Genomic DNA, 26,471 nt, shown 5'->3' with positions numbered 1-26,471 from the left:
ATAAACATACAATTTATTTGGCAGCTGATAATATAATTATAAAATTAACTTATTTTTTATTAATTTCATATACTCTAGGTGTGACACGCACCCAGAATTCAGGTACTGTTGTAATGATGCCTTGGATTCTCCGGGCAGGTTTCGTAAGAGGTTTACCGTCGGCTGTAGATACACTGAACGCTTGCATAAATCCGGCAAAGACTTGGAACATTGACTGACGCGCGTATGTTTCACCTGCACACAGCCTTTTACCTAAACAAAATAAACATTTTTTGTTATGTTAATAAATTTATTGTATATATGTAAATCATCATAAATACGAGTAGACGAAAATTTATAGAACCGGATAAATAAAGTGTGGGAACGGCGATAATTAAAAAATAACTTAAATTTTTATTTATTTTTAAGTCTGGTTTATATTTGTTTTTTATTTATAAGTATTTTATGCATAGACTTCACACCGGAACATGAAAAACAATTAGATGATAATGTTTGATAATAATTCACCCGATTAAAGTTCAAATACTGAATATATCTAGCAGATTTTAATTGCGATTTTATATCCAGTCTCCAAATTATACCTATCCATTTATTTATATAAATACATTATTGAACAAAATATAAGTAAACTGATGACATAAGAGAAACCAAAAAAAAAAAGGATGAACAAATTGTGCGCAAAGGCCTTATCGCATAAGCCATGCAATGCTCTGACAGGCAACTTTAGGTGAAAGAAGCTTTGTTAGAAAACAGGTAAGTTGTAACAAATAATAATAGAACATTATAATATTTATATTAAAGTATAAGAACAAACGAAATATATCTCTATATACCAATAATAAACACATAATAATATATATTATATAACTATATACTATCAAATTATAATTAATTAGAAACTATAATTATATTATTTCATATTTATTTACATAATTGCATACATGATTATTTAGAAATGGTTAGACTTATTAATGCGTTTCAAAGGTGGGTTAATTTCGACTGCCAAAGATCAGTGGGTAGTGCATTCTATATTTGTCGGTTCTTGCTATAAAAGAGTCCGGCTGCAGGGTGTTACAAGTTTATTATCCTCAATTGAACGTAGGTTGTGTATGTTGTCACATACGAAGATGGCGTATTCAACATGTAATACAGAGTAGGGAAGATAAGTTTTCGACGATTGATTGGCAGCCACTTTAACTGAGATCGATACTGGGAAAAATGATCAAACTTACGCAGACCAAAGATAAATCCATGGCCATATTTTGCAGCTGTTCTATTTATTTAGAAGGTCTCAGTTAAATCCATGTAGCAGACTTCAGCATAATCCAATATTGGAAAAAGGGAAGAATTGGCTAAGAACATTTGCGACTTCCTCGGATTCACTTGGAGACCGTAAGATTCACATAAATAATTACTCAAAATTGTATAAGCCTCGTCGATACCGCCTAAGGGAGCGATCACGTAAATTTGAAGATCATCAGCATGTATTTGATAGGAGGAAGAGATAAGTGTACAGAGAGTTTTAATGAAAGTAGAAAAGTGGAAAGGAGAGAGAACACCACCTTGGAGGACACCAGAAGGAATATCTAAATAAGATGAAAATCTACTATTAGCCTTTATGCATTGCTGTTGATTAAATAGGTAAGAGCGAAACTAATTAATAACAGTAGAACCTATGTTTAAAGGTCTTAGGATTGCCAAGCATAATTATGTCGTAGTCGATGTTATTAAAGGCATTTGTAAAGTTTAGGAGAGCTAGTATACTATCTATGCTCCGTTTGTACGTGAGACACTTGGAATTTTTATAACATAACCTGGTCTTTAATCCTACATTAGGTTGGCTGGTTAATAAATGAATGAGAAATGAAATTGCTATTTAAAGGGGAAACACTAGTATTCTTGCCACAGGATCTAGCTCTACGTGGTCTTGATTTGTGCAGTAGTAATTGGGATTATTTTAGTTATACACGTTCATAAAAATATATGTATATATTATGTACATGTATTTTACATATTTTATGTATACTTATAATATGTTATATATAAATGTGAAATGCATCGTTAATAACAACGTTCAGATCAAGTTAACGCCCTATAAATAGACTAGTATTATAATGAGCCACTGCACCATATTTTGTTCTCATGAATAATGTCCTTTTGATGTAACGCTTATATTCGTATTATAATATTTCTCTATTTAAGCGATAATCTTGCGTGCCCAAGGGGTTTTGTATGACAAAGGTATAAATATTTTTAATAAAAGTTCCAAAATTAGGCGTATATAGTTTCGCTTTAATCCTGAATGAAATATTATGTTAATAATATAATTATTTCATTCATATTAATGACTTTTTCCAGTATTAAATGTATGATAATATCTAACATTATATACACAGTTTCTGCCATTCTAATTCTATCGTTTTGGTCAAAACCGCTTATACATAAGTAAAATAATGTATACGAATAATAATAATACATCGCAAATATCATGGCAAGCATTAAAAAAAATGAATTATTTAACATAAACGTATACTATTTTGTAAATAAGGAAGACGAACGAAGAGGTCATTAACATAATTGTTTTAGTATATTTGATATTTAAGTTTCTCCGCGGTCCTGAGAAAAATAAACAAAACGGAAAAAGTACATTTACAATGAATAAACCTAACCTGGTTGACCTGAGACCTGAGTGTCAATCAAACATCAAACTCGAAAATAGCACATCTATATATTGACATTTTAATCTATAGTCTATTCCAACCACAAGAGGACAAAAACCAAACAAAATTTGACAATGAATTGATTAATCTGTGGTATTCGATATGGATTTCTGAAAAAATGGTGTTTGAATGTCGAAGAAGCTGATGTCGAAACTTTGGCAGAAAAATGAAAGTGGATATAGTAATAATTGATGGTAATCTAAATAAAGACAGATTTATCAAGAACTGTTAGAAGTGTGCAATATAACTACTACTAAGACACGTGTACACAGGTTGTACTGATCAGACAAGAATATAGTCCTGGAAGCATATTATGGATAACTAATGGTAAGTGTTCATCAACGCCCACATACCTGGCACCGAAGGACGCATATATGCTATATCCATTGTGCTTATAATAACAATAATTGATCAGAGCAGACAGGCCCCGAGTTCTATAACCAAACGAAGATGAATTCGTCAAAAAATTATATTAGCATGTTTTTATGCAAATATAATTAATGAAATAGATATTTATCAGCTTCCGCTCGCCATCCGGTGATAAATAACGATTGTTGGAACGAGAAAATGATTACTATTTTTTTTATATTAAATTGTAAAATTTTACATTGTAAAAATAAACTTAAATAAATAGGTATCTGTTAAAGTATAAGTGAACAAATTTATGAACCAAAACCTTGTTACTCGTATCTGTATCTTTGTCACATTTTTTTTTACTTTATAAGACTTGCTTAACCACTTATTCACAATCGGCTTACATAGTTAATTTTTTTTTTGTATGTGTGTGTATGTGCGCGTGCGTGCCAGCTAAAACTGGCCATATCGTTTACAAGTCAAAGTTTGATGATCATGATATTGTCAGTCAACGTTTACCCACATCATTAATGTTAGGTTTTCAATATTAGATTAGGTTGGATATTTAGTACACATATCTTGTCATATTTTTGAATGGCTACAAAAACAAATAACCTAATCTGAGTAAGAAAATACCTCTGATTGATATCAGTGTTGGTATACACGTATATTTCGACCTCAGAATAAAATAAATACAATTTCAAGGTAATATTTCACGTTACGTATAATTTTAACGTTTATTGTAAAAATACTCGCCTCTAACGATTAAATTAAATGATATTATTTAAGTAAAAGAAAAATCATGCTGGTTAGAAATCATTTTTGATGATTTCGTTATTCTTTGATGAAACCATACATTTTGTAGGACAAATACTTTTTTCAATATTATAGATTATTATTTTGAGATTTAACAAAAAAAAACTAGTTAGTAATAAATTTTTGAGAATCATCAAATCGACACTTTTTATCCTTGATACCTCTTTTAGCTACCACAATCGAGATTTTTCGTACAGAATATTGTAGGGCGTCTCATCAAAATGAAGCTACTCACGAAAAATTACCTTGAAGTAATCAAGCGTAAAAATGGATCCCGGATACTGGACTAGAAAATATTAACAAGAAAAATAATTACGCAATCATATTGTGTTTTTTTTTTATATTTGCAATACTTAATTATTTACTTTTATAAATATATCCTAACAAAGGAATCAACGACAATTAAAGAACGAACAACTCAACTCCTCTAACATTAAAGTAAATTAAAAATGAATAGTTAATTGTGGTACTTTTGACATGATTAAAAATAATAAAGCAATTAAACTCACCAGCTCCAAATGGAAGAGATTTGTCCTTGGATAAATCTAATACTCCGTTTGTTATGAAACGTTCTGGTCTAAAATTTTCCGGATCGCCCCAAATATCCTTATCAAAATGAAGAGTGACGTAATTGAATACTACTACTGTATTCTGAAAGAAATAAATTATTGTGTAAATAAAATTTACTGTCTATTCTAAAACAAATTTAAATAAGAGTTTATATACTGTGGCGAACGCGACACTTACCAGATCTCTACAACCTACATAACTTATATAAATAAAACATTATATATATAATCATATAATATCTTATATATTTAGCATACATAAAATAATAAATGTAACATAAATACAAATATTACTATAACATATGTACATATAACTATATATACTATAATACTTTATATACTTATATAAATTATATAATAAATACATATTATATATTATAATATATACATGTAATACACAATATAAATATTTACACTTTAAAATCATATAAATAATTAAAATATAATATAATAATTTATGTAATGTCGGAAGGCAGTCGCCGCGCCATCGTATAATAGAAATGTCTTTTCTAAATAAAATACCGTTACTTTAAACAAAGAAACGTAAGCGCATCGGCTCGGCCGCCTTCCGCCAACGAGTCTAGATCTCGTACTGAACGCACGTCGCTTATCGCTTGTAATTTGCTACACGATTTTGCACCTTAAGTCTTTGTAATAAGTCATACTTCCTTCTTTCATCTAAACTTATCTTCATACTTCGTTCTTCTCATTCTATTCTGTGCTGTGCCTATCTTCGTGTTTATTATTTCTACAAGAAATAAATTAGTAGTGGAAGAAACTTTGTTTTAATCAAACCTCATCTACAACATCATTCACAACTCCGCTACAATACTTTTTTTATGGTATAGATTGGCGGACGAGAATATCGGCCATCTGATGGTAAGTGGTCAAGACCGATCATAGATAATGGCGCTGTAAGAAATATTAACCATTCTTTACATCGCGAATGCGTCACCAACCTTGGTAACTAAGATTTTATGTCCCTTGTGCCTGTAGTTACACTGGCTCACTCGCCCTTACAAACCGGAACACAACACTACTGAGTTATCTTGTGTAAATAATATGTTTGTAAGCCCAGTGAACGGACACCTGGCGAGCACAGGGAAGAAGAATTTTGTTGTCAATCAAATAATCACCTTGGATACATATCCAATAATAAGCAATAAAGTGCAGTATAAATAAAGTAACCAACTGGTTCTCGAGAGTATCGAAGTGAATGGCCCTTATACTACGAATGTTCTATTGCAAGTATATGATGAAATTTTAAAATAAAACAAGTTTGAAGGAAGACCGACAGGGCCGGATTAACCATGAAGGGACTTTTAGGTAATGCACGTTTCGGGGCCCTTTTAAACATTTAAACATTTCCTCAAATATATCACTATATTAGAAATGATTGTCATTATATTTCCTATTTTTTTTTCATTTAGTAAAGAGCTGTTTTTTAATATTACAAACAGACACTCCGATTTTATTATATTATTATTTATAGAAGATAATATAAATTGACAAACCAAATTGAAGTGACCAAGTGACATAAAACTTTGGCACTCTCAAGTAACTTTTTTATTCTATATAAAACATTTTAACCTTCATTTTAAAGTCGATTTTAATTGAGTTGTTTATTATTTCATAATATTTATAGAATCGCCACCTCGCCGTATTATTTGTAGTATTAAAAGTTGGTTTTATTTATTTTTTTGGGTTTGGTGCTCTTAGTAGAGCATTACAATTTTTAATAAAGAAACAAGTATTATGTATTCACTTCTAATAATATCACAGTACCTTCTGTATTTGCACATCACACTGAAGATTAAAGATACTGATTACTGGCTAACTATGAACTATACAATACAATGTACAGCAAGTACATTTGGTACAGTACCAAGTGTTGCAAATGCTCTATGATTCTTGCCAAGATTTCATAAAACTTAGCATATAACAACTTGTTGTCCTTTAGTTTTATATATTATTTGATAAGAATAGTGTTGACTTTAAGAAGACTTGATTTATCGAATTAAATGCATAGTTTGCAAGCAATTTCAGTAATCAAATAAAGTAATCTCGTGGTATTTGAATGTATTTTGCTACTTTATCGATTATCCTTTGCAATTAATTAATTATTACTGATATTTTTTTTATATATTTGACGGTATCTTGTGATAAAGAACAATGTTTAATAAAAAAAAAAAAAAATTTTTTTTTATTTAACTAAGTCAAAGACTGACCAAAATAATTCTTAACGAATTATGTGAGATTCTTTCTTAAATAATTCGTAATGCAACGCAATGGTATTAAAAATAAAGGACTTGTGGATTGCTAGCAACCTAGATTAATGACCTTAACCTAAAATTTTCTATTCTGGGTTACGTGGTTAAACTTACAGATTTCATGTATGCATTAAATACAAAGGAATGCGTTTCAGTTGTTTTACGGGTCTCCAGATATATCCAAATAAACAGCGTAAAGAGTTGAAACTTGGCTTATAATAATATTAATAAATAATAATAAATATTCTTTATTCCAGGCAATTTCACACCCATAAGATATACAAAACATACATTAAAATTTAAAAATAATAAAAGAAAATAACAATAAAATCAAAATAAAACATTTAAACAACTTCACCAAAATGAAATTAAGAGTAACTATAAGTCTTTTCTCTCTCTTTTTAGATGGACGATATGGAATACAGACGACAGACAATTCTGTTGTTACTCGTGGCTACTCTGCTGTAGAATGAGACCCTGAGTTTCTGTAGTAGCGCGGCAAAACCTGCAACTCTGCTCTCGGCGAACATGTCAGTCGCACTACACCGCCACGGCAAGTTCATAATCACCCGGAATGCATTATTATATTGTACACGAAGAGTGTTATACGCACTCCTCGTGTACCGGTACCAGAGCTGGCTGGTGTATAACGACTGACAGTATGCCTTGAACAGCGTTACCTTCACTTGTTTAGAGCAGTGGTAGAAACGTCTGGCTAGCATGTTACTTCTACAGGCTATACTGCGCCTCTGTCGTTCCAAATCGTCATCATCCGATAAATTATCTGTTACAATATGCCCCAGATATTTAAATTTCGTAACAATTTTTAACACTGTTCCACATAAACTTATCGGTAGTATTATATCAGGGCCTCTATTATATTTAATATCATAACTTCCGTTTTCTTTACATTGTATGTTAGGTGGTGTCTAGTTGCATACTTCTCACATATATTTATTAATTGCCTAATGCCGTTGACCGACGGACTAAGCAGCACCATGTCGTCCGCATAACTAAGATTATTAACGCGCACTCTACCGTCCTGGCATCCGACTCTGGTGCTGCTCAGTTCCTCGATCAGCTCGTTTATGTACAGGTTGAATAAGACCAGCGACGTCAGACCGCCCTGCCTAACTCCATTTGTTAGCCTATACGTCTCTGACAGAGTATTATTCCACTTCACCTGATTTACTTGATTGGCATACCAGTATTCCAAAATATTTACTATTTTAGTTGGTACTTTGGTTTTCCTTAATTTGTCCCATAGTATATTATAATTTATTGTATCAAAAGCACGGCTTAAATCTAAAAAGCATGAATAAACTGTAGTGTTTCTATTTAAATACTCGTATACTGTATGTTTCAAAGCAAAAATGGCTAAATCGGTGGAAGAGCCTCGTCGGAAACCAAATTGTGCATTATGTATCGGTATATTGTTTTCATTCAGATGTTTCATAATTATAGTTTCAAACACTTTAGAAAATATAGTGGCCAAAGAAATAGGTCGGTAATTTGAAGAACTGGACACATCGCCCGTTCAATTTTTTACAATAGGAACAACAATAGTTCTCATAAGATCTGCAGGTAAATAACTATGTTCAATACATGAATTGAAAAAGATAGTCAGCTTTTCAAAAAGTAACTCAGGTGCAAATAAAAGGTGCGCGACGCTGAGCCCATCGTGGCCCGTAGACTACGCCCTTCATACGCGTGATACACCGGTACATATGTATCAATTAAACTATGTTGATGATGACAATCATTGCATGAAGCTACTTTACAGGTGATAGTGGGCCACTCATACAAATCCAAATACCTAAAACATAAGTTTACATAATTACATTTCTGTTCCGGATTCCTAGCACCCCATATCACTCTATTAATTGAGTGACTGTGTGACTTATCTATCTTTGGTATTAACATATCAATATTTCATTTAGTGATAATAGGGAAATGATCTGAATAATATAGATCATTTGAAATATAAATACTATTAACAATATTTAAACCAGTCTCAGTAACAATACAGTGATCTAACCAGCTCGTGGTGCCGTGCGCGTCACTTAGATACGTAAATTAATTCGATGATGTGCCTAGCAAGGCAAGATCGGCACACACCCAACTCTGGTCATTACAGAAATTTAACATCTTACCTCCGAATAAGCTACTTGAGCGCGATACATCCGCATTGAAATCACCAAGCACTAACACTATTTCAGTATCGTTCGTTTCGATAACCGCACTAATGACACCCACACATTCCATAAACAAAGGTAGATTGTCCGCGTCCTCCGTAGGCATATATACCGACATTATGAAGCTGCGTCCGGCGGTAAGCTGAATACACACAGCCGCGACGCGCGTCGATCCGGTGTCGATTGGTCTTACATTCGGAAACATAGACTTTTTCCATAATATTGCTACTCCTCCGTAAGGTCTTCCTTTTAGTACGCCTCTCATGGTATCTACCGCTGAAACTCCGTTACTGGAAAAATCGGGATGAATTTTGTCCGGATAACCCAGGTCTTCTGGAAGTAGTCAATGCTCCTGGAGTGCAATAATGTCATGTTCTTCACATAGGTCGGTAATATGGTTAACACATCGTTTTATAGATCTACAGTTAAAAGAGACCATGCTAGTTCTCCTTATTAGGTCTAGGTTTGTTGTCGTTCTTATAAACTTGCGTTTAAACATGAATTTCCTATATTCTACTCCACACGGCCAGAACTCAGCGCTAAGAAAAACGCTTTCCTGGTCTTGTTTAATCGTAATTTTAAATGAGGTAAATACAGTCTCTTTATATTGAACAAGTTTTTCAACCTTTATGACCGTGTGTCCACAATCTTTAATAAAATCGTAGATGTCGTTTTCCGTGGTATGTTTATCAAATCAAGAGGCGTATATGTAAGATAATTTGGGCACTATTTTAAGTTTACTAGAGGTAAATATAGCTTTACCCTGCTGATTGGGGTTTTTGTTGCCTGTATAAGTCTTTTTCTTCTTCTTCTTGTTCACAATAGTCGTAAAACTATCATCTAAATTTATTTCATCCAAGGTATTATCTATTAGTTCCGTCGTTTGCACAAGGCTATCAGTTCGTCGCCTGTACTGAGTCTTATTGGAACTTCGCAATTCGGTAGGCTTAGGAATGATAGTTATATCGTTCTCGGTGCGATCAGCTGGTGGGGTCACTCGGTTACGCGCGAGCGAGCGCACGTGCAGCGACGGTATTGCGGGCGCGGGGGCGGCTCTCGTACAAAAGCAGTGGCAGGCGCAGTGTTGCCGCTCTGCGCGGGCGTGAGAATTGGCAACGGTGTCGACGACGGTACGAAACACGGCGCATGCGTGTTGGTCGCTGCTGGTTGCCACGAAGACAACGCACTCGGGACGCGCTTGGCTTCGTTATTTGAAAACAAGCCGTTGCAAGATTTTGCGCCAATCTGTTGCTCACTTTGTGTCTGATATTGATTGGTTTAATGTTATCTATCTCTTGCTGTAATTGAAACAACTCAGATGCTTTAACGTAATCTGTTTGAATACAGTGGATGTTTCGTTTAAGCACTAAAATATCTTTTAGTAGGCTCGTTACGTCCACGTAGTTGAATGTCACCGGCGGAAGACGGTGAAGATCTTTCGACACGAAGGTGGGCAGTGAAGCGGGCTCGATTTCTTTTAGAAAGACTTTAGTTTTGTAAACAACTTTTTGTATATATTGATAATATATAGTGGCAAACATTTTCCTAGTCAACGTGATTCGCCTAAGAGAGGGAATTATCCACCAAAAGCCTCAAATTGGTAGTAACCGGAAGTAATGATAACGTAAAGTCATAACAATAATAGGAAAAATATGAGTTTTACTAATTCTAAAACATTGGTGAGAGTTGCCAATAATCATAATTTTAGTTTTTTTCTGGGTTCTATAATATTAACGCCCCAAAAATGTTTGTAAGGTTGTTAGGTTCAGAATAGAAAAAACTTTTAAAAGACTTAGATATAATATTATACATATTCTATCTTAGGCTTTTGAGGGTATATAATAAAAAAATAACCTGAAATTGTAAGTATTTATTTACAGCAGATATTTTGGGGACTGGGAAGTCAATACGCAAAAGGTGGGAAAGTCCCAAAAGTACAGATAGAAAAAAAATCCTACTAATTCCATAAAAAACAACAGATTATTTTGTTATTTAAGTAGGTATAGGCTTTTGGTGGTTGGTGTGTAATGTTCGTGTGTTGTTACGAATGGCTAAATCAAAGTCCAACTCACTTTAAATGTGTTTCTTGAAACACATAAGAAAACCATAGAATAGAATGTGCAAGAATAGAAACGGTTACACAGTTCACAGTGTTAAACACAAGATAAGCACAAGAAGAAAAAGTTTATAGCACAGTGGAAAGATAGAATACAGGATAGAACTATAAGCAAATTAATAACTAATATAGGTACAATGCAACGTATATCGCGCGGCGTGGGATAAAGCGACAAGCGTTCAGTCTCAAGCATAGGTCGTGACTGGTATACGTTAGTGCTGGGAGTTTTTTTCAGAAACGGTTTTAAGATCTAGTTATTTTATAAAGAACGAACGAACTGTTTCTTGATTATAGGACATATAGCTTTAAAACGAACGAGACGACACTCGGCACCGGCGGCCGTCGTTTTGGTACTGCTTCGCGAAACGTGTAACTGACTAAACACTCTATTTTGATCGCCGTAAGGACTACTATTGTATGAATATTAAACCAGTTATTAGAAACTACTTTGGATTTGGAGCAACGAATATGCTACAATGAATCTTATTCTTAAAGAAATACAATACAAATTTGGTTGTAGAAGAATAAACTAAATCGAAAAACCATTTTGTTGGTACTGCTGTGCGAACCGGTTTCGATCACGTGTAACTTACTAAACACTCTATTTTGATCACCGTAAGGACTACTATTGTATGAATATTAAACCAGTTATAAGAAACTACTTTGGATTTGATGTAACGAATATGCTACAATGAATCTTATTCCTAAAGAAATACAATACAAATTTGGTTGTAGAAGAATCAATAAAAATTACGAAACAAAAAAGAAAAGTTTTCGTAGGCTCCTTATACGCTTATTATTTTTTTATTACAGATTTAGTATTGACTGCTTATTAATATTATTAATCGGGTAATCCTCAGCCGTAATAATTGAAATTACAAATAATTTAAAAATATTTCTTAACTTTTGTTTTTTTTTAATGTAAATAAGCACGGAGCATAACGGAGAATTAATCTAAATAAATTGTAAAGTCGACTATTTTCAAAATTATATAATATGTCTCCAGCGTTGAATATACATATTTCAGTAAAGTATCGTAAGTATAGTAAGTTCTCGAACGTATGAAAACAAACCGGCTTTTTTATAACTGTTTCAAAGAACTGTTTTGTGAATGTAAAAAACTGGTTCGTTTCGTTTTACGTAAAATCAGAAAGGACCCAGCACTAGTATACGTTGAACCGCCGCATACGCAGCCGCGCGAGAACAAAAGGATCGCTATAGTGGTGCGTAAACATCGCGTTCCAGTGTAAGCAGCGATGAAGCGATGCGATACGATAGCTATGATATTTAATTTATTTATTATTAAATTGAGTTTATATTTTTATATGACTGTGTGATGTATGAATGAATATGTGCGATTATATATATATGTACTATTTTATAACGTAATTTTGGCGCACGTTACATGTTTACATTCTTTTAAAGTAAATTCAACAAAATTATTGAATTTCTAACATAAAATATAGGATGTCATCTATCAATTGACTTTGACAACAATTTCTAAGGTTATGTTTACGCATAATTTAAAATTACCGCTAATTTTGACATTTGAAATAAAAATGCATTTTTTATGCATTATGCATTTCCGAACTAATTATGATTTATTATCTTTATATTATCGTTATATGATCTTTGACATTTGTCTAAAGCTTCACTTTCTTTCCGCTTTTTGAGTCGAAATGTGACGCTAATTTATTTTCGAAGTTTTTAAAACATTTATTTTGTTTTAAACTTTGAATATTGTTGAAAATAGTTGTTTAAATGGACAGTGAGTTCTATTTTGAAGAATTGGAAGTAAATCCATGTCGGATTATCGAAATTAATTCCGATATTTGTCGCCTCGTGGGAATTTTTGAACATTTCCCATGATGCATTTTGTTATTTGTGAAAAATAACCGGGATTGAGCGGGTAAGTCGTTTGGAATATTAAAGTTAATAGTATAGGATTTCGAAATTTGTAATAGATTCTAATCAGAATTATTTCTCCTTTTACAGCTATTTTTCAAAGTTATTTTTCAACCTTATTTTTCAAAGTTATTTTTCGACAATATTTTTCAAAACTATTTTTCTACGATATTTTTCGTCATTTATTTTTTTCAATTATTTCATGGATTAATCTCTTCAGTCATTTTCTGGGATCTTGAGTAATTTACTGGAATTATTTTCTTTGGCATCATCTTCGATTGGATATTTTCAACGCTTTTCAAGGAACATTTCAACTTAATTTCGTTGGATATTTTGAAGATTTAAATAGAATTTTACTTCTGGGAAACTTATAATTTGAAGTTTACTTAGTGAAGATGGATTTTTGGAAACTTTAAAGGAAGTAAAACTTTATCACACTAATTTATATTACTGGATCTTGGTATGTAATTTTTACATATTTATTTTCGTCGAAACTTAACCGCGCGAGATTTAATTAGAAATTTATTTACATTTATAAAAAATTTGGCACTCAAACTTTATTCAAACTTCATTCAAACTTTATTCAAACTTTATTCAAACTTTATTCAAACTTTATTCAAACTTTATTCAAACGTTATCAAAACGTTATTGAAACTTTATTCAAACATAATTTTTCACTATTTGAATTTACTGTTTAAATTAATTTATAATTATTTAGACATTTGGTTTAATCAAGTTGATAAACTTGACTTGTTTGTAACTTTATTTTAAGTAACTTAGTTGTCAATTTTGAATAATTTTACCTAAAGTTGAAATTTGATTTGTTGAACTTTAAAAATGTTTTTTACATTTGGTAAATATTTGTTTAAGCTTAATTTAAACGAATGTAAACATCCTGGCGCCCGATTATGTTAACAATTAAATTTAGAATATTATATTATAATTTATTATATTACTTATATATTATATAATTTACTTTTAGTTGTAGGATGTAGTATAAGGTTCCCTACAGGCTCAAGCTTATGTAATTGTATACTTAAAGTAAGCAGCATTAAGCCTAACCATCTATGTAGTTTAATTCTTGAGTTTGTGGAAGTATACTCATTAGTTACTTCCAAAAACCCATTGGTTTTTATTTTTTTAAACTAACACAATACGCCTAAATTGGAATGCTATTCTTTAAAGCCTTACAGGTGATGTAACAATAATAAGTCCTATGCCTGAGGGGTTTGTTTTTGTCCGTCTATTTTTTATCTGTCCTTAAGATGTTTTTTAATAAAGTATAAATTAATTTAATAAATTATAATTGTTTAGTGCTGTAAAATTATTTTAATTTAGCGCAGGCTCTGCATCAATGTTTTCGATTTAATAATGATGTTTGGTGGGTTAGTGTTTCTTTACCTCTGGAATATCGTAGCCTTCCAGCTTACAGTCCTTCATTGTGCGATGTGGTACCCCAAGCGGCACAAGTGTCTCGAATCTCATTATCTCTCGTAGACAAGCTTCCAAATAAGGCATGCTGTTGAAATGTTTATAAACGATATTATAGATTAGATCATTTATATTACATTAAATTTAAATAAAGTAAGCATTATTTCTATACAGTAAATTATAAATTTTCCTGTTATTTTTATTTTATGAATAAAATTAATAAACGTTAAGATTTAATATATAAAGAGTTGAATTTAATTTGTTTTTTATAAAACGATTTTAATATTGTGTTTTATAATAGCCAATTAAATTGGGTTAATGTTCTTATTTGCACTCTGATCATTATTTATACAAAACATACTTAAACATATATAATTATACACATATGACGTAATTATAAGTAATCGCACTAATAAATATGATTTTTGTCATTTACAAGATGCTGGTGGAAGACAGTACTTCTATCGGAGCTCATGCATGCACCTGTATGAATGGATACCATTCGTTTATTTGCTATACTACCATAAATTTAATAGATGAGTGGTAGTGGTACCTACCAATATAAACTGACATAGTTATACCTGATATTGAAATTAATTAAAATAAATGAATAAAATTATGTAATTATGACATTTGTTATTTAACTATTATCATACTTCTGTCTATCATCGAGCGTTGGAAGGCGGTCGCGTCCAACTACCCTGTCGATCTCTTCATGAATTTTATCTTGTATCTCGGGCTGTAGAAGTATTCTTTCGATTAGAAACGTGAGCACCGATTGTATTCCAGTCGCTGCCGGAAACATGTAGTCCGTACAGACCAGTTGAAGTTGTTCATCTGGTTCAAAAACAAATCACATAATCTGTTATTCTGAATGTTCAAACATAAAAATTCTAGTATAGTTCGTTTGAATGCATGTCATGGCAAAGGTGTGCTCAAAATTAAGTGCATTTTTTATTGCTGCCCTTCTCATGGCGCCAATGTATGCGGGCGATGGCGACTACTTACCATCAGGGGGTCCATTTGTCCATCTGCCTAACAATATTGTGAATAAAACTGTATTATCTTTCAAAGTACAGTCCGTAAATAATCCAGAGAAAAGGCTTCGTCAACGGAAGAGCATTGAGAATAATTTTGTAGATTTACCTTAGGTTGAAATGGTTCAATCTAAGGTGCCTTTTCTCTGGATTATTTTAGCCTATACCCATATGTGCATGGGCACATATGGGTATAGGCTATATGCTTATACTTGAAATCTCTATATAGTATAAAACAAAGACACTTCCCGCCCTCTGAACACTTAGATCTTTTAAACTACGAAATGGATATTAATGCAGTTTTCACCAATAAATAGAGGTTTTCAACAAAAAGGTTTACATGTATAATGCGTATAAACTTATAATATTATAGTATAGAAAAGCCGAGAATTTCAAATTATTTAGTCCCAAAAAACAAAAAACTGGCTTTTTATCGAATGAATAACTGTACCCGTGTGAAGCCGAGACGGGTAGCTAGTATTATAAATAAAAGGATGTTTTTAGAAAAGTTTTTTTACAGTTAATTTATTTTCCAAAAATGTAACATTGTCATTTGAAATGAATCGTGATTCCTATAAAGTAAAATAATATATGTTTTTTATTCATCATCCGTTTTAATGATGTTATCGTGTTACACTGGTATTATTTTAAATGCTAACGAGTCTACTCGTTGAGACTAGCAGTGAAGAGTCCAGTAAATATAAGCCGCTTACTTAACCTAGCTTTACTTCAACGAATTACGATAAAATTTCGCTATTTCCTAAAGGTATTAAGAAATATTTTAGTAGAGGTAATAACAGCAATAAAATTATATTTTCTGAAAACTGTCTGTATATATATACTTTTTTTTTAATCTTAAGAATTTTGTTTTAAATATTTTCCAAAATTGAGATATGTTTACATTTTAGCACAACAGCTTAAATGATGTAAACTTAATTTTTTATATGGAAAGATAGGCTTAAATTGTATACAATTTTAATGGTGGTGCTATTCTTCCTTGGACGTTTGGAGGCATTGTTTCATGAAATAACAGGTAGTTGAATATGTCTGGATATTTTTTTTCGAAGACAATTTATACATACCTGAAAATGTTGTGCGGTGTCCGCTTTTTTGTTCTTCTTTCATTTTTCTTACATAACAGTCTAAGAAATGACGGTCGTGGCTATCATCCTGGGTGACGTACGTTTGTTTTATAAGTTTCTGTAACAAAAACAAACTAATGTATATACTTAGTGGTAGAACTTAGTGCTAGCCCGTCTGGGTAGTCACAACCCACTCATTATATTCTACCTCTAAGTTTGTAGGGCGAGTAAGCCAGTGCAAACAGACACAAGGGTAACATCTGAGTACCCAAGCTTGGCGCATTGTCAATCTAAGGAATTATTAAAATTTTTTACGGTACCAACATCTATAAGTAGTGGTAGCTCAGGTAGCTGATTTGTACACAGGTTATAAAACATAAATTATTTATAATTCATCAAGTAGGTAAGTATAAACTATTTATGGTAGAGTCTATGAATATTATAAAGGGAGCACGGACCACAAAATAATCCGGACTCAATGTTCCATAGAAACTGTTTCTGAAAGGGTGCTTAATCTCGAATGATCGAATTTGGTTCTAATTTTAATATCACTGGTCTGTGACAGACTACGACGCAATAGTCGTCTGATAAAGGTCGTAAATAGTAATAATCAGTGGATTACATGACACACGAACGAAACAGTGCGAAATTTATTTGAATGGCTTATAAATCATTTTAAAAATCTAGTCAATTTTTATATACAAAATATTTAGAAAAAACCTAATTTTCGGTAACTGACGGCCTTCATCGCTAGCTCGAAAAAAAATCTATTATGATTAAATTATCATTTTAAAATATAAATGATCGATTAAGATTCACTTAGCAGTTGATAAAAGGAATGAAAATGTCGTCTCACGTAATTTACATTTAGGCATCATAGAATCTCAAAGTTCAAAAATATCAGAGAGGTAAATACCCAAAGAGATGTTAATGGCTGATTATATCTCATTTAAAATGGCTTTGACTTACATACTCGTAAACGGCTAATAACTACAGCAAGTATAGTATAATACCTCTGCATTCCTCTGCCTTACAAGACGATATTTAATATTTAATAATTCATAATTATAATAATATTGCCGGTATGTAATAGGTACCTAATGGTATATTTAAGGTTACCGGCCTAAATCGTTTAATCATTTAACTTGTCTTTACTTTTAAACATGTCATATATAATTAGGGAAATGTTTTAAGCAATTTAATACTGGTTGACCCAATTACAGGTACTTAATACGAATGTATAACGAGATGTTATATACATATATTCCACTAAATGTTGTTTTAACATTCCGCATCGGTTTTTAAATAACCGTCTGCGAAAATACAAGAATAGTAAAATTTATTTATAACTCGACACAGGCTTTGCATTTTGTAATTTTCATTATTGGCAATAAATAAATTTAGCTAGTATTAATCATTTCGGTTCATAAATTTAAAATTTAATAATAAATTGACTAAATTGTCACCTATCTAGTAAAAACTTCATCTTCAGTAAATAGTCCAATCTTTTTAGACATTTGGAATTGGATATGTTGTAGAAGGGCCCTAAAATCATGAAACGAAATTCAAATCCATTTTTCAAGATGGCGGCGAACGCACATAGGCAATCAAGGTTAAACTTTTCGAAGGCCTTCCTACAACATATCTAAAAATTCTGCCTTTTCGGTTCATTTGCATATCTCGGCCTGTTTTTCGTTTATAATGACTGGACTATAAAGATTTATTGCACTTCATCGGTTTTCGAAACTACGTCTCTGTCAAAGGTTATCAAAATAACTGATGATGATGTTAATGATGATTAATAAAGAATTCCGGAATAATAAATAACAATAAATTATAAATTGCAATATCAATATATAAATACTCACAATAATTCGATCAAGTTCACGTTGGGTCATGCAGTTGTGCCTTAGTCATAACGTACATAAAACAAAGGTATGTGTGTCAACGTCGAGTCCAGTTATCTTGCACGAGTAAAAATCAGATTAACATAATAACTCTGATATCATATATCATTCCTTCGTTTCTTTTAAACTCTTTGCTAAAACTCGTAGGTTTCATAAGTTTGGTAGGTTTTTAAAAATCGCTTAAATTTTACCCACACAAAGAACTTTATACTATAAATATCTAAGATAATTTATGGCATGCTGCTTTCAAAGTATTTAAGAACCAATTATAATTTTGATTACAATATTAAACATTTAATTTGTGATTTCGTAAACTGAAACGCGGAAATTAAGCTATGAATGTTTATTCATATACCAGTTTAATATATATGTATTTCATTTCAATAAATGGTTCTTCGTTAATTAAGAATATTGTTATATAGGTATATTTAAGTAAAATACTACGAAGCTGAACTATTTTGATTTTAAGAGGTTGAAATAATAGAACGAAGTATGAGCCAACCAGTAGAGTACGTATCACTTATAAGCATGTGTCGATATATTTTCTATATAATAAGATTCGACGGTTATTTTTTAACTTGGCCTATTAAGAAATTTAAAGCTCACGCCGAAAAAACATTGATAAATAAGGCATATTACTTAATACGAGATTATGTTAAAGTTTTAAAAGCATGAACTTTTATATCTTTAACATAATTAACTTTAACTTATTAATTTCTAGGCAGGATATATAAAACCTTAATTGTAAATTATTAACATAATCTGTAATAAAAATGGTGGAAAAGAATAACCACTGAGTTTCTTGCCGGTTCTTCTCGGTAGAATCTACTTTCCGAAGAGTAAGAAGCTTTACATTTATTCCAATACAGGAACATGACGATTCAAAAGTACTTTTATGAATCTATTTGAATAAAGAATACTTTGATTTTTTTTCTTAAATGACAATGTATCCATGGTCTTTGGCCCTTTATTTTACCCATTTTATCTATTATCTTGGTTCTTTTATATGTATCGATGTATAAAATAATTCCAAGCCGCATGACAATAACAATTTTTGATTAATTGATGAATTTAAAATTTTTAATTTGATTCCCTCCGATATTGAAATATTTTGTTATCTGTAGTAATATGTCGATTTATAAGTTCTTGAGCCGATTTTAATTGAGTTGGTATACTTTTAATCAGACCAGAAAGATCGGTATTCTGTTCTGTAGCTTTATCTAATTATGACAAAGTTTTGCCAGTTCCATGCTTATCTTTTAGTCGTGGAATATATTAAAGTCAAATAAAATGTAGGTAGCTGACATTTGTTCTAAGATAATATATTTTTATAATATATGGTTATATTGTCGTAAAAATAAATGATGATAAATATATTTTTTATGAATAATAATTACCTGATTAATGAAAGTTATTATGAAACTGTAAAATTATCGAATCATCAATATTCACAGAATCTAAAAAGACAACTTTTATACAAACGTCGACGTAGAGACGTCAAATGTAAAAGATCATCAACTTGGTGGTAGGGCTTTGTGCAAGCCCTTCTGGGTAAGTATCACCCACTCATTACAAGATATTCTACTGCCAAACAGGTAAATAGCACTCAGTATTGATGTGTTCCGGTTTGAAGGGTGTGTGAGCCAGTGTAACTACAGGCACAAGGGACATATCATTTTAGTTTACAAGATTGGTGGCGCGATGGTGACCACTTACCATCAGGTAGCCCATGTGCTCGTCCAACAAAATTTATCATTAAAAAAAATTATAAATTTGACATCTTGTGATGAAATTCCATTAACTACGTGATCAAATAAAGTAAATACCTACTCAAATGATTCTATGTAATCGACTATGATAATAAAATAACTAAGGGTTAAGGGTTTTGTCGATTAGCTCTACAATAAACATAACAGATTTATTATTTTAGACTTATTAAATGAAATGTGCAAGCTTTCTTGTTACCCTAAATATATATTATATATTAATATAGTTTGAATGTTATTGGACTTATATAACATTAAAACTAGATTTTAATCAAAATGTTCTTTGTCTAAGAATTTTTTTATCGTTGACAAAATCTCTGTATATTTATATTTATAGGTTTACGTAACACATACATTTATTTATATACATCGACACACAGACCAAAGCATATGCACACATAAACCTGTAAACTGTCAGGTGGTAATGAATCTATCATCATAACTCGTATTTCTTCCAAATCCAAAATGTTAAATATTTATTTTTTTCTTAATGTATACGATTATCAATATATTTAAAAAAAACATTGTACTTCCTGATGAATTGATTCTATATAGAATACTAGCTGTGCCCAGTGTTCATTTTTCCGCAAGTATTTCAGTTTGAAATAAAGTAAAATATTATTACCGGTTAATCGGTTCAACAGATGCAGGTTAAATTTATTACAAACAAACACATATTTATTCATAATATTAACTTGTACCTACGATATTAATTTAACTTCGCCATATTACTCTAACTTTAATAACATTGGTCTTTCACCATCCACTGTTTCAAGCCTAAAAGGGGTTGATTTCTAAAAATACATTATTAGTACACCTCCAGATCATCTAAAGTACACTTATAGACTAATATATCATGACATCCACTAAGGAGCGAATTTTGGAAATTCTATCCGTATTTCGGTTTAATATAAACAGATAAAAAAGATTGTGATAAAAACCAAATGAAATAAAAATACTTACACTAAAGAAATCCAATAAATTTTGATTTCCTTTACACAGATTTGTGTAACCGCTGTAGTTTGGCATCACATCTTTTAACCAAGGAGTCAGGGTTATTGCACCACCTAAGTCATTAGTTCCTCGTTGAAATAGCAGGGTTTTGCGTGCCAGGTCCCACAGGACGTGGTATTCAGATCTCGGTTTAGTCGACCGCGTGAAAATATGAAGAATACCATTTATAAACGGCACAGCGAAGTAATGTTGTAGAAATATAAGGTCTCCTTTCACTAATTCCTATAACAATAATAAAATGAAAAATAATAATTTATACATAAATTGTTTTTCATATGTGAGAAGTAATTAAAAAAAAAAACATCATTAGTCATGCACCGTTTTGGCACGGTCAATAATATAAAGTTTATGTATTATAATATTTGCGTAACAGCTTTTTTTTTAAATTATTTATGTAAATAATAAAACCGCTTCCTTTATGATTGATAAATTTCCTTGCAACGTCATCGACTCCGTGGCGCAACGGTAGCGCGTCTGACTCCAGATCAGAAGGTTGCGTGTTCAAATCACGTCGGGGTCAACTGAACTCATATGGGAAATATTTTGTCGACATACTCATTTCAAGATTTATTTTGTAACCCTTCCCGGAGATATTATTTGGTATTGATTTTTTTTATATTATTCAATGATATAAAAAAATAAATCAGTTGGTTAATTTTTGAATTTAACTATTAGCATTTTTTTAATATTCCTCGTTGTTTCGTATTTTTGCTATCTACGAACAACTAAAATTTAGAAAAAAACCGAAATGTACCATTTCACTGTAATTAAAGAGTCGAGACAATCAATTGAAAACTGCTTGTTAAAATCCGAACTAACAGCTACGTATCAAATGTTACATTTAAATTAAATGTTAAATTTAATATAAATGGTATATCTAAAACTCTCGGCTTCGTGAAGTAAAAAAAAACAACGACTTCGAAAGAACTGACTCATGACTTGATGTGTAGCGGAACAGCGGAATGGAGTAAGTTCTCACTGTGTATATAATGTACTACGTTGCTATATTAATTATACTTACATAAATATACTAACATAGTACATTATGTACACAGTACTAGATATTGGCTTTTGTTTATTAATTGATTACGTGTGCCTACGAGCGGTCTATTTTACATACGTTTTAAACATTTGGTTAAAGTTAAAATTGATATATAAAAAATGCTGTGCTAACTCAAAACTCAAAATTTCAGTGGTTGGTGTTTTAATAATGTTTCGAATACCTTTTCCTCGGGATACTTTGGTCCATTTAGCACCAAATCAACCATTTCCATAGTCTCATTAGCTATAACAGTTTCAAGGGTTTCATCTCTCCTTCCGAAACCAAAATCCCTCAAGCACCTAAGGGTGAATCTTCTCTGAACGTGCCAAAAGTATCCGTCTGTGAAGAATATACCTGCAATAAAGATTAATCGTAATAAATAAAAATGAACGCTTTTTTCTATTTTTGTTCTTCGTGCGTTCCTAAACCATTCATTCGATTGTGATGGAAATACTTCGAACCACACCCACCGGTACCCGGTATTTTTTTTGTATGTTACAAACATACATATACAATGTTATGTAGACCATTATTCTATTACTTCGAAGCCATGGCGGGCTAGCTTACTGTAAGATTATTATAATTATAATACTTTTTAACTTACGGCCCCTTTTTGAAAATTGGAGTAATTTTTTTTTAATTGTTACGAATTCATATATTGTCACCATTAAAAATTGATTTGTGAGTTCCTTTAAGGTCGCTAAACTTTTTTTTAATTTATATATCAGACTATTGGAATATCAAAAATCATTATTGAAATGATAAGCATTTCCATAATGATTTTTGCTTCTTAACGCTAAAATAAAAACACGACGGTCTCTGGTAGCTTAGTTCAAATTTCAGTTAGAACGTTTTTTTATCCGGATTATATTTTGAATATAGTGGACATGGTTACAGGAATTTATTATATTTTTCATCACAACAGAAGCTACTCACTAGATTGCTGACGTTAATTTAGTTTTTGTAATTGTCATTTTTATCATTCAGAATTCCTTACTACTAGTACTTATTACAAAGAAAATTTGTTTATATAAATATCATACGAACGCACGACAATATCCACATACTAAATTTTTCACATCAATCGCAAGTATAATTGCATATATAATTACGTAGGTACGTAGGATATTTTTATTTCGCTAGAAAGTTTTTTTTTACATACTGACAACAAATCAACAGATAGACACCCACATGCCATTCAATCAAACAGTAGGAGTTAGAAGTTATATTTAATAAGTTTTATTGTTGAGAATATCTATACATATAATAATTATTATCATTGCTTACAAGAGAGCTTATCAAATGAAGCTAGATTACATTTTAATAACTACGTACACTTGTACGAGGCTAGAAAATATTGTCAATATAATTTAAAGATAATAAGGGTCACCAAAATTACACAAGTCATCGTTTTAATTTATTCAAATTGATAAAAAATCATGTATTATTTTGCCACTATTCAATAACGTCTGTTTTTAATCTGATAAAAATATGTTTTGTTTCAATTTAATTAATTAATGTATTTATATTTCGTTGTTATATTATTAATATTAATATAAAGTTTAATTATTAATAGTAATGTTAATCGGTAATAATGAACCAGTCAATTGCTAGAATATTTCCAAGGACGTTCCAAATGCTGTTAGAAAAGAACATTTTGGACTAGAGACCCATATGACGCCAGTCCGAGTAATACGTCAGGATGTTGTTAGCAAAAGGGGTATACTTCACATCTACATCACAATATATTTACAACGATAACGTGTTTATTCATAATAATAAATATATTTTGAAAGAAACAATTAGTACGATATTAAATAAACCTCGTGTTTTGAGTTTTATACAAGAATTGTCGAAAACAACACTTAGTTTCCGACTTCGCATAGTCACTAAATTACAAATTCCTTCTTTGGTCATAGTATTCGTTACAGCAATAAGATGCTGCGGATATTTTTAAATTTGAATGTATTAAATTTAAATATTATCTCAAAAAACATTGATAAATGAGGCTTTTGATAAAAATGCGTAAAGTTAGTATTTGTTGATTTACATGCAGGATAAATAATAAATCAAATTGTATTTAAGTAACATTCTTATGTAAATTGATGGAAAATAATAACTAACGAGATTTTTTCCCCATGCTTCTCCTTAAAATTTATGTTCCAAACCAGAAGTTGCTTTACATTTAATTCACGTAAACTCTTATTATAAAATAAAAGCCAGACGGAGCGCAAGGAATATTAAAGTGAAGAAAGAAAAGCGAATACAATATCCTGATAGATCGATGTTGCGTGTGACGATGCCTCTCTTTATTAAGACGTCAAAAATGCTATCTCTTTAATTAATAATTATTTTTATCAAACGTAGTAATATTAAGTTATGAATAGTTCAATTGAGTCTCATATTTTATTATATATAGTTTAGAATACTAACAATTATTTTAAATTTACCCTATTATTAACTCTTCATGTTGTATGTTGTACTTGTCTTCAAAATTTAATTGAGTTTGTTACCTCAACTGTACCGATCAATCTCATTTATGTCTTATCTGTCTTGCCGAAATAATCTGAGCCCTGTTGGCACAACTAAAAGCCATTAAACTAAGAATTGAATTGAATTAATTATTTGTAATGCATTCATTTTTTATTTTAATTTCCTTAGTGCAAGCTAAAAAAGTTATTTATTTTTGCATTGTATTTAATTATCACAATTAAATAAACAAGAAACAATAAACAGAGTCAGACCCGTCTTTCTCCCAGCTTAATAAAAAAATATAAAATAATAATAAAGACGGGTAGATTACAGTTGTTTATCTGTGATTTGTTTGATTGTACGAATAACAGTATTCGTACAATCAAACAAATTCTAAATCACAAATCCGCATAAGCGCATAAAGAAAGTTCTAAAATTCCTTTAACGGAATGTGAAATAGATAAACAGGTGATAATGATAATCGTATAGATATATGTGCCACCGGATAAGTAAGCATCGCTATTTATTTATTTTTGGCATATGTTCGCGGACGAGCATATAGGCCGTCTTCTCAATTACTTCTAAAAAATAAAAATTGTGAATGAAGCATTCAATACAATAAGACATATAAACTTTCTACACATGGTTAATAATATTATAGATCAAGTCAGTTTAGTTAAATGTAATTTTTTTAGTGTAATTTTTTCTTACCGAGTCTTTTCCAAAACGACCGTAGGCGGGATATGATGATATCCAAGCGGCCATCGAAATCTTCATTATTCAGTGTTTGCTTTATTAATTTTGGATCGTCAACAACAATTGTAGGGAATTTCCCGAGATACATTCCTAGTACCTTTGTATCGTAATATCTAGCGAGCTTTCTAAGCGATCCTCCCAAATTGTTAATCTCTCTCATAAGTACGATCCAGTAAGCCCCATAAACTGGTAAGCTAATCGGTCCTGTTAAAAATAATGTCAGTATTGAATGTCTCCCCTCAATAAATAAAGATTAAAGTTTTTTAGTGCTGTATGCGTTCCTAGGCCATTTATTAGATTGTGATGAAACTTTGATGAGTTGTTCTGCGTGCGCCAGTGACGGTGAAATTACGAAATACGAAATTATTTACAGTTCAGGATGGTTTGTAATTTTTGGAATATTCAAATAAATTTAAAACCTTGTTGATATTTAATAAAATTACTTGTGCTAATTCATTGTCACTTATGATACGATATGCTACTTTGCTATGATTCACAAACAAATACATTTATTATTGATGTAAGTCTTGACTGCTCTATTTGATGTTATCTGAATAAACAAAATGAACTACGTTTCAATTGAGCTTATTTGACAAGCAAAATATATTAATTAGGTAGAATTCTATAAAAATTACTAAAGTACGTCATTTTCATTCACTAGTCACTAGTCCTGGTTAATAGAAAAGTTAAAAAAAAAAAAAAAAAACGTAATTCAAACAGGAATTTATGGTACGGATATTTTATTTGAAAACTTCGGAAAAACTGTCTTTAACTTTACTATATTTGTTTTTTCTTTTATAACCAAAACACTTTGAAAATGATGTGCACATATAAATAATGTTATTGGATGAGTAAATAACTGTACTTCACCTACCTGGTGGAAATGTGTCCAACGGCCTTTTATATGCATTTTTATATAAACGCACGATACAAAGGGTAATCAAAAATGACGTTATTATGAAGCCGATCATTTTGTGCGAAGACTCTCGCTCGACTGTCAAATAACGACTTTATCGAAT

The 26,471-nt window shown here is 31.1% G+C and overlaps 1 protein-coding gene and 1 non-coding gene across 2 annotated transcripts; one reads left to right on the top strand and one right to left on the bottom strand.

Annotated features, from left to right (window-relative positions):
• LOC113398320 (probable cytochrome P450 304a1) lies at positions 1 to 26,471 on the bottom strand. The gene is made up of 9 exons (XM_064215398.1): positions 26,327 to 26,471; positions 25,408 to 25,656; positions 22,406 to 22,578; positions 21,132 to 21,404; positions 16,496 to 16,613; positions 15,033 to 15,213; positions 14,347 to 14,464; positions 4,400 to 4,541; positions 1 to 252 (listed from the first exon to the last, which is right to left on the bottom strand). Exons 1-9 carry the CDS (start codon positions 26,421 to 26,423, stop codon positions 50 to 52), a joined length of 1,554 nt encoding a protein of 517 aa, XP_064071468.1. The 5' UTR covers positions 26,424 to 26,471; the 3' UTR covers positions 1 to 49.
• Trnaw-cca (transfer RNA tryptophan (anticodon CCA)) lies at positions 21,631 to 21,702 on the top strand. The gene has a single exon. It is a non-coding gene; the product is annotated as a tRNA-Trp (tRNA).

The sequence above is a fragment of the Vanessa tameamea genome, chromosome 7 (assembly GCF_037043105.1).
Source record: "Vanessa tameamea isolate UH-Manoa-2023 chromosome 7, ilVanTame1 primary haplotype, whole genome shotgun sequence".
Lineage (NCBI taxonomy): Eukaryota > Metazoa > Arthropoda > Insecta > Lepidoptera > Nymphalidae > Vanessa > Vanessa tameamea.
Note: the sequence above shows the minus strand (reverse complement) of the source record. Positions and strands in the feature narration are given on the sequence as shown.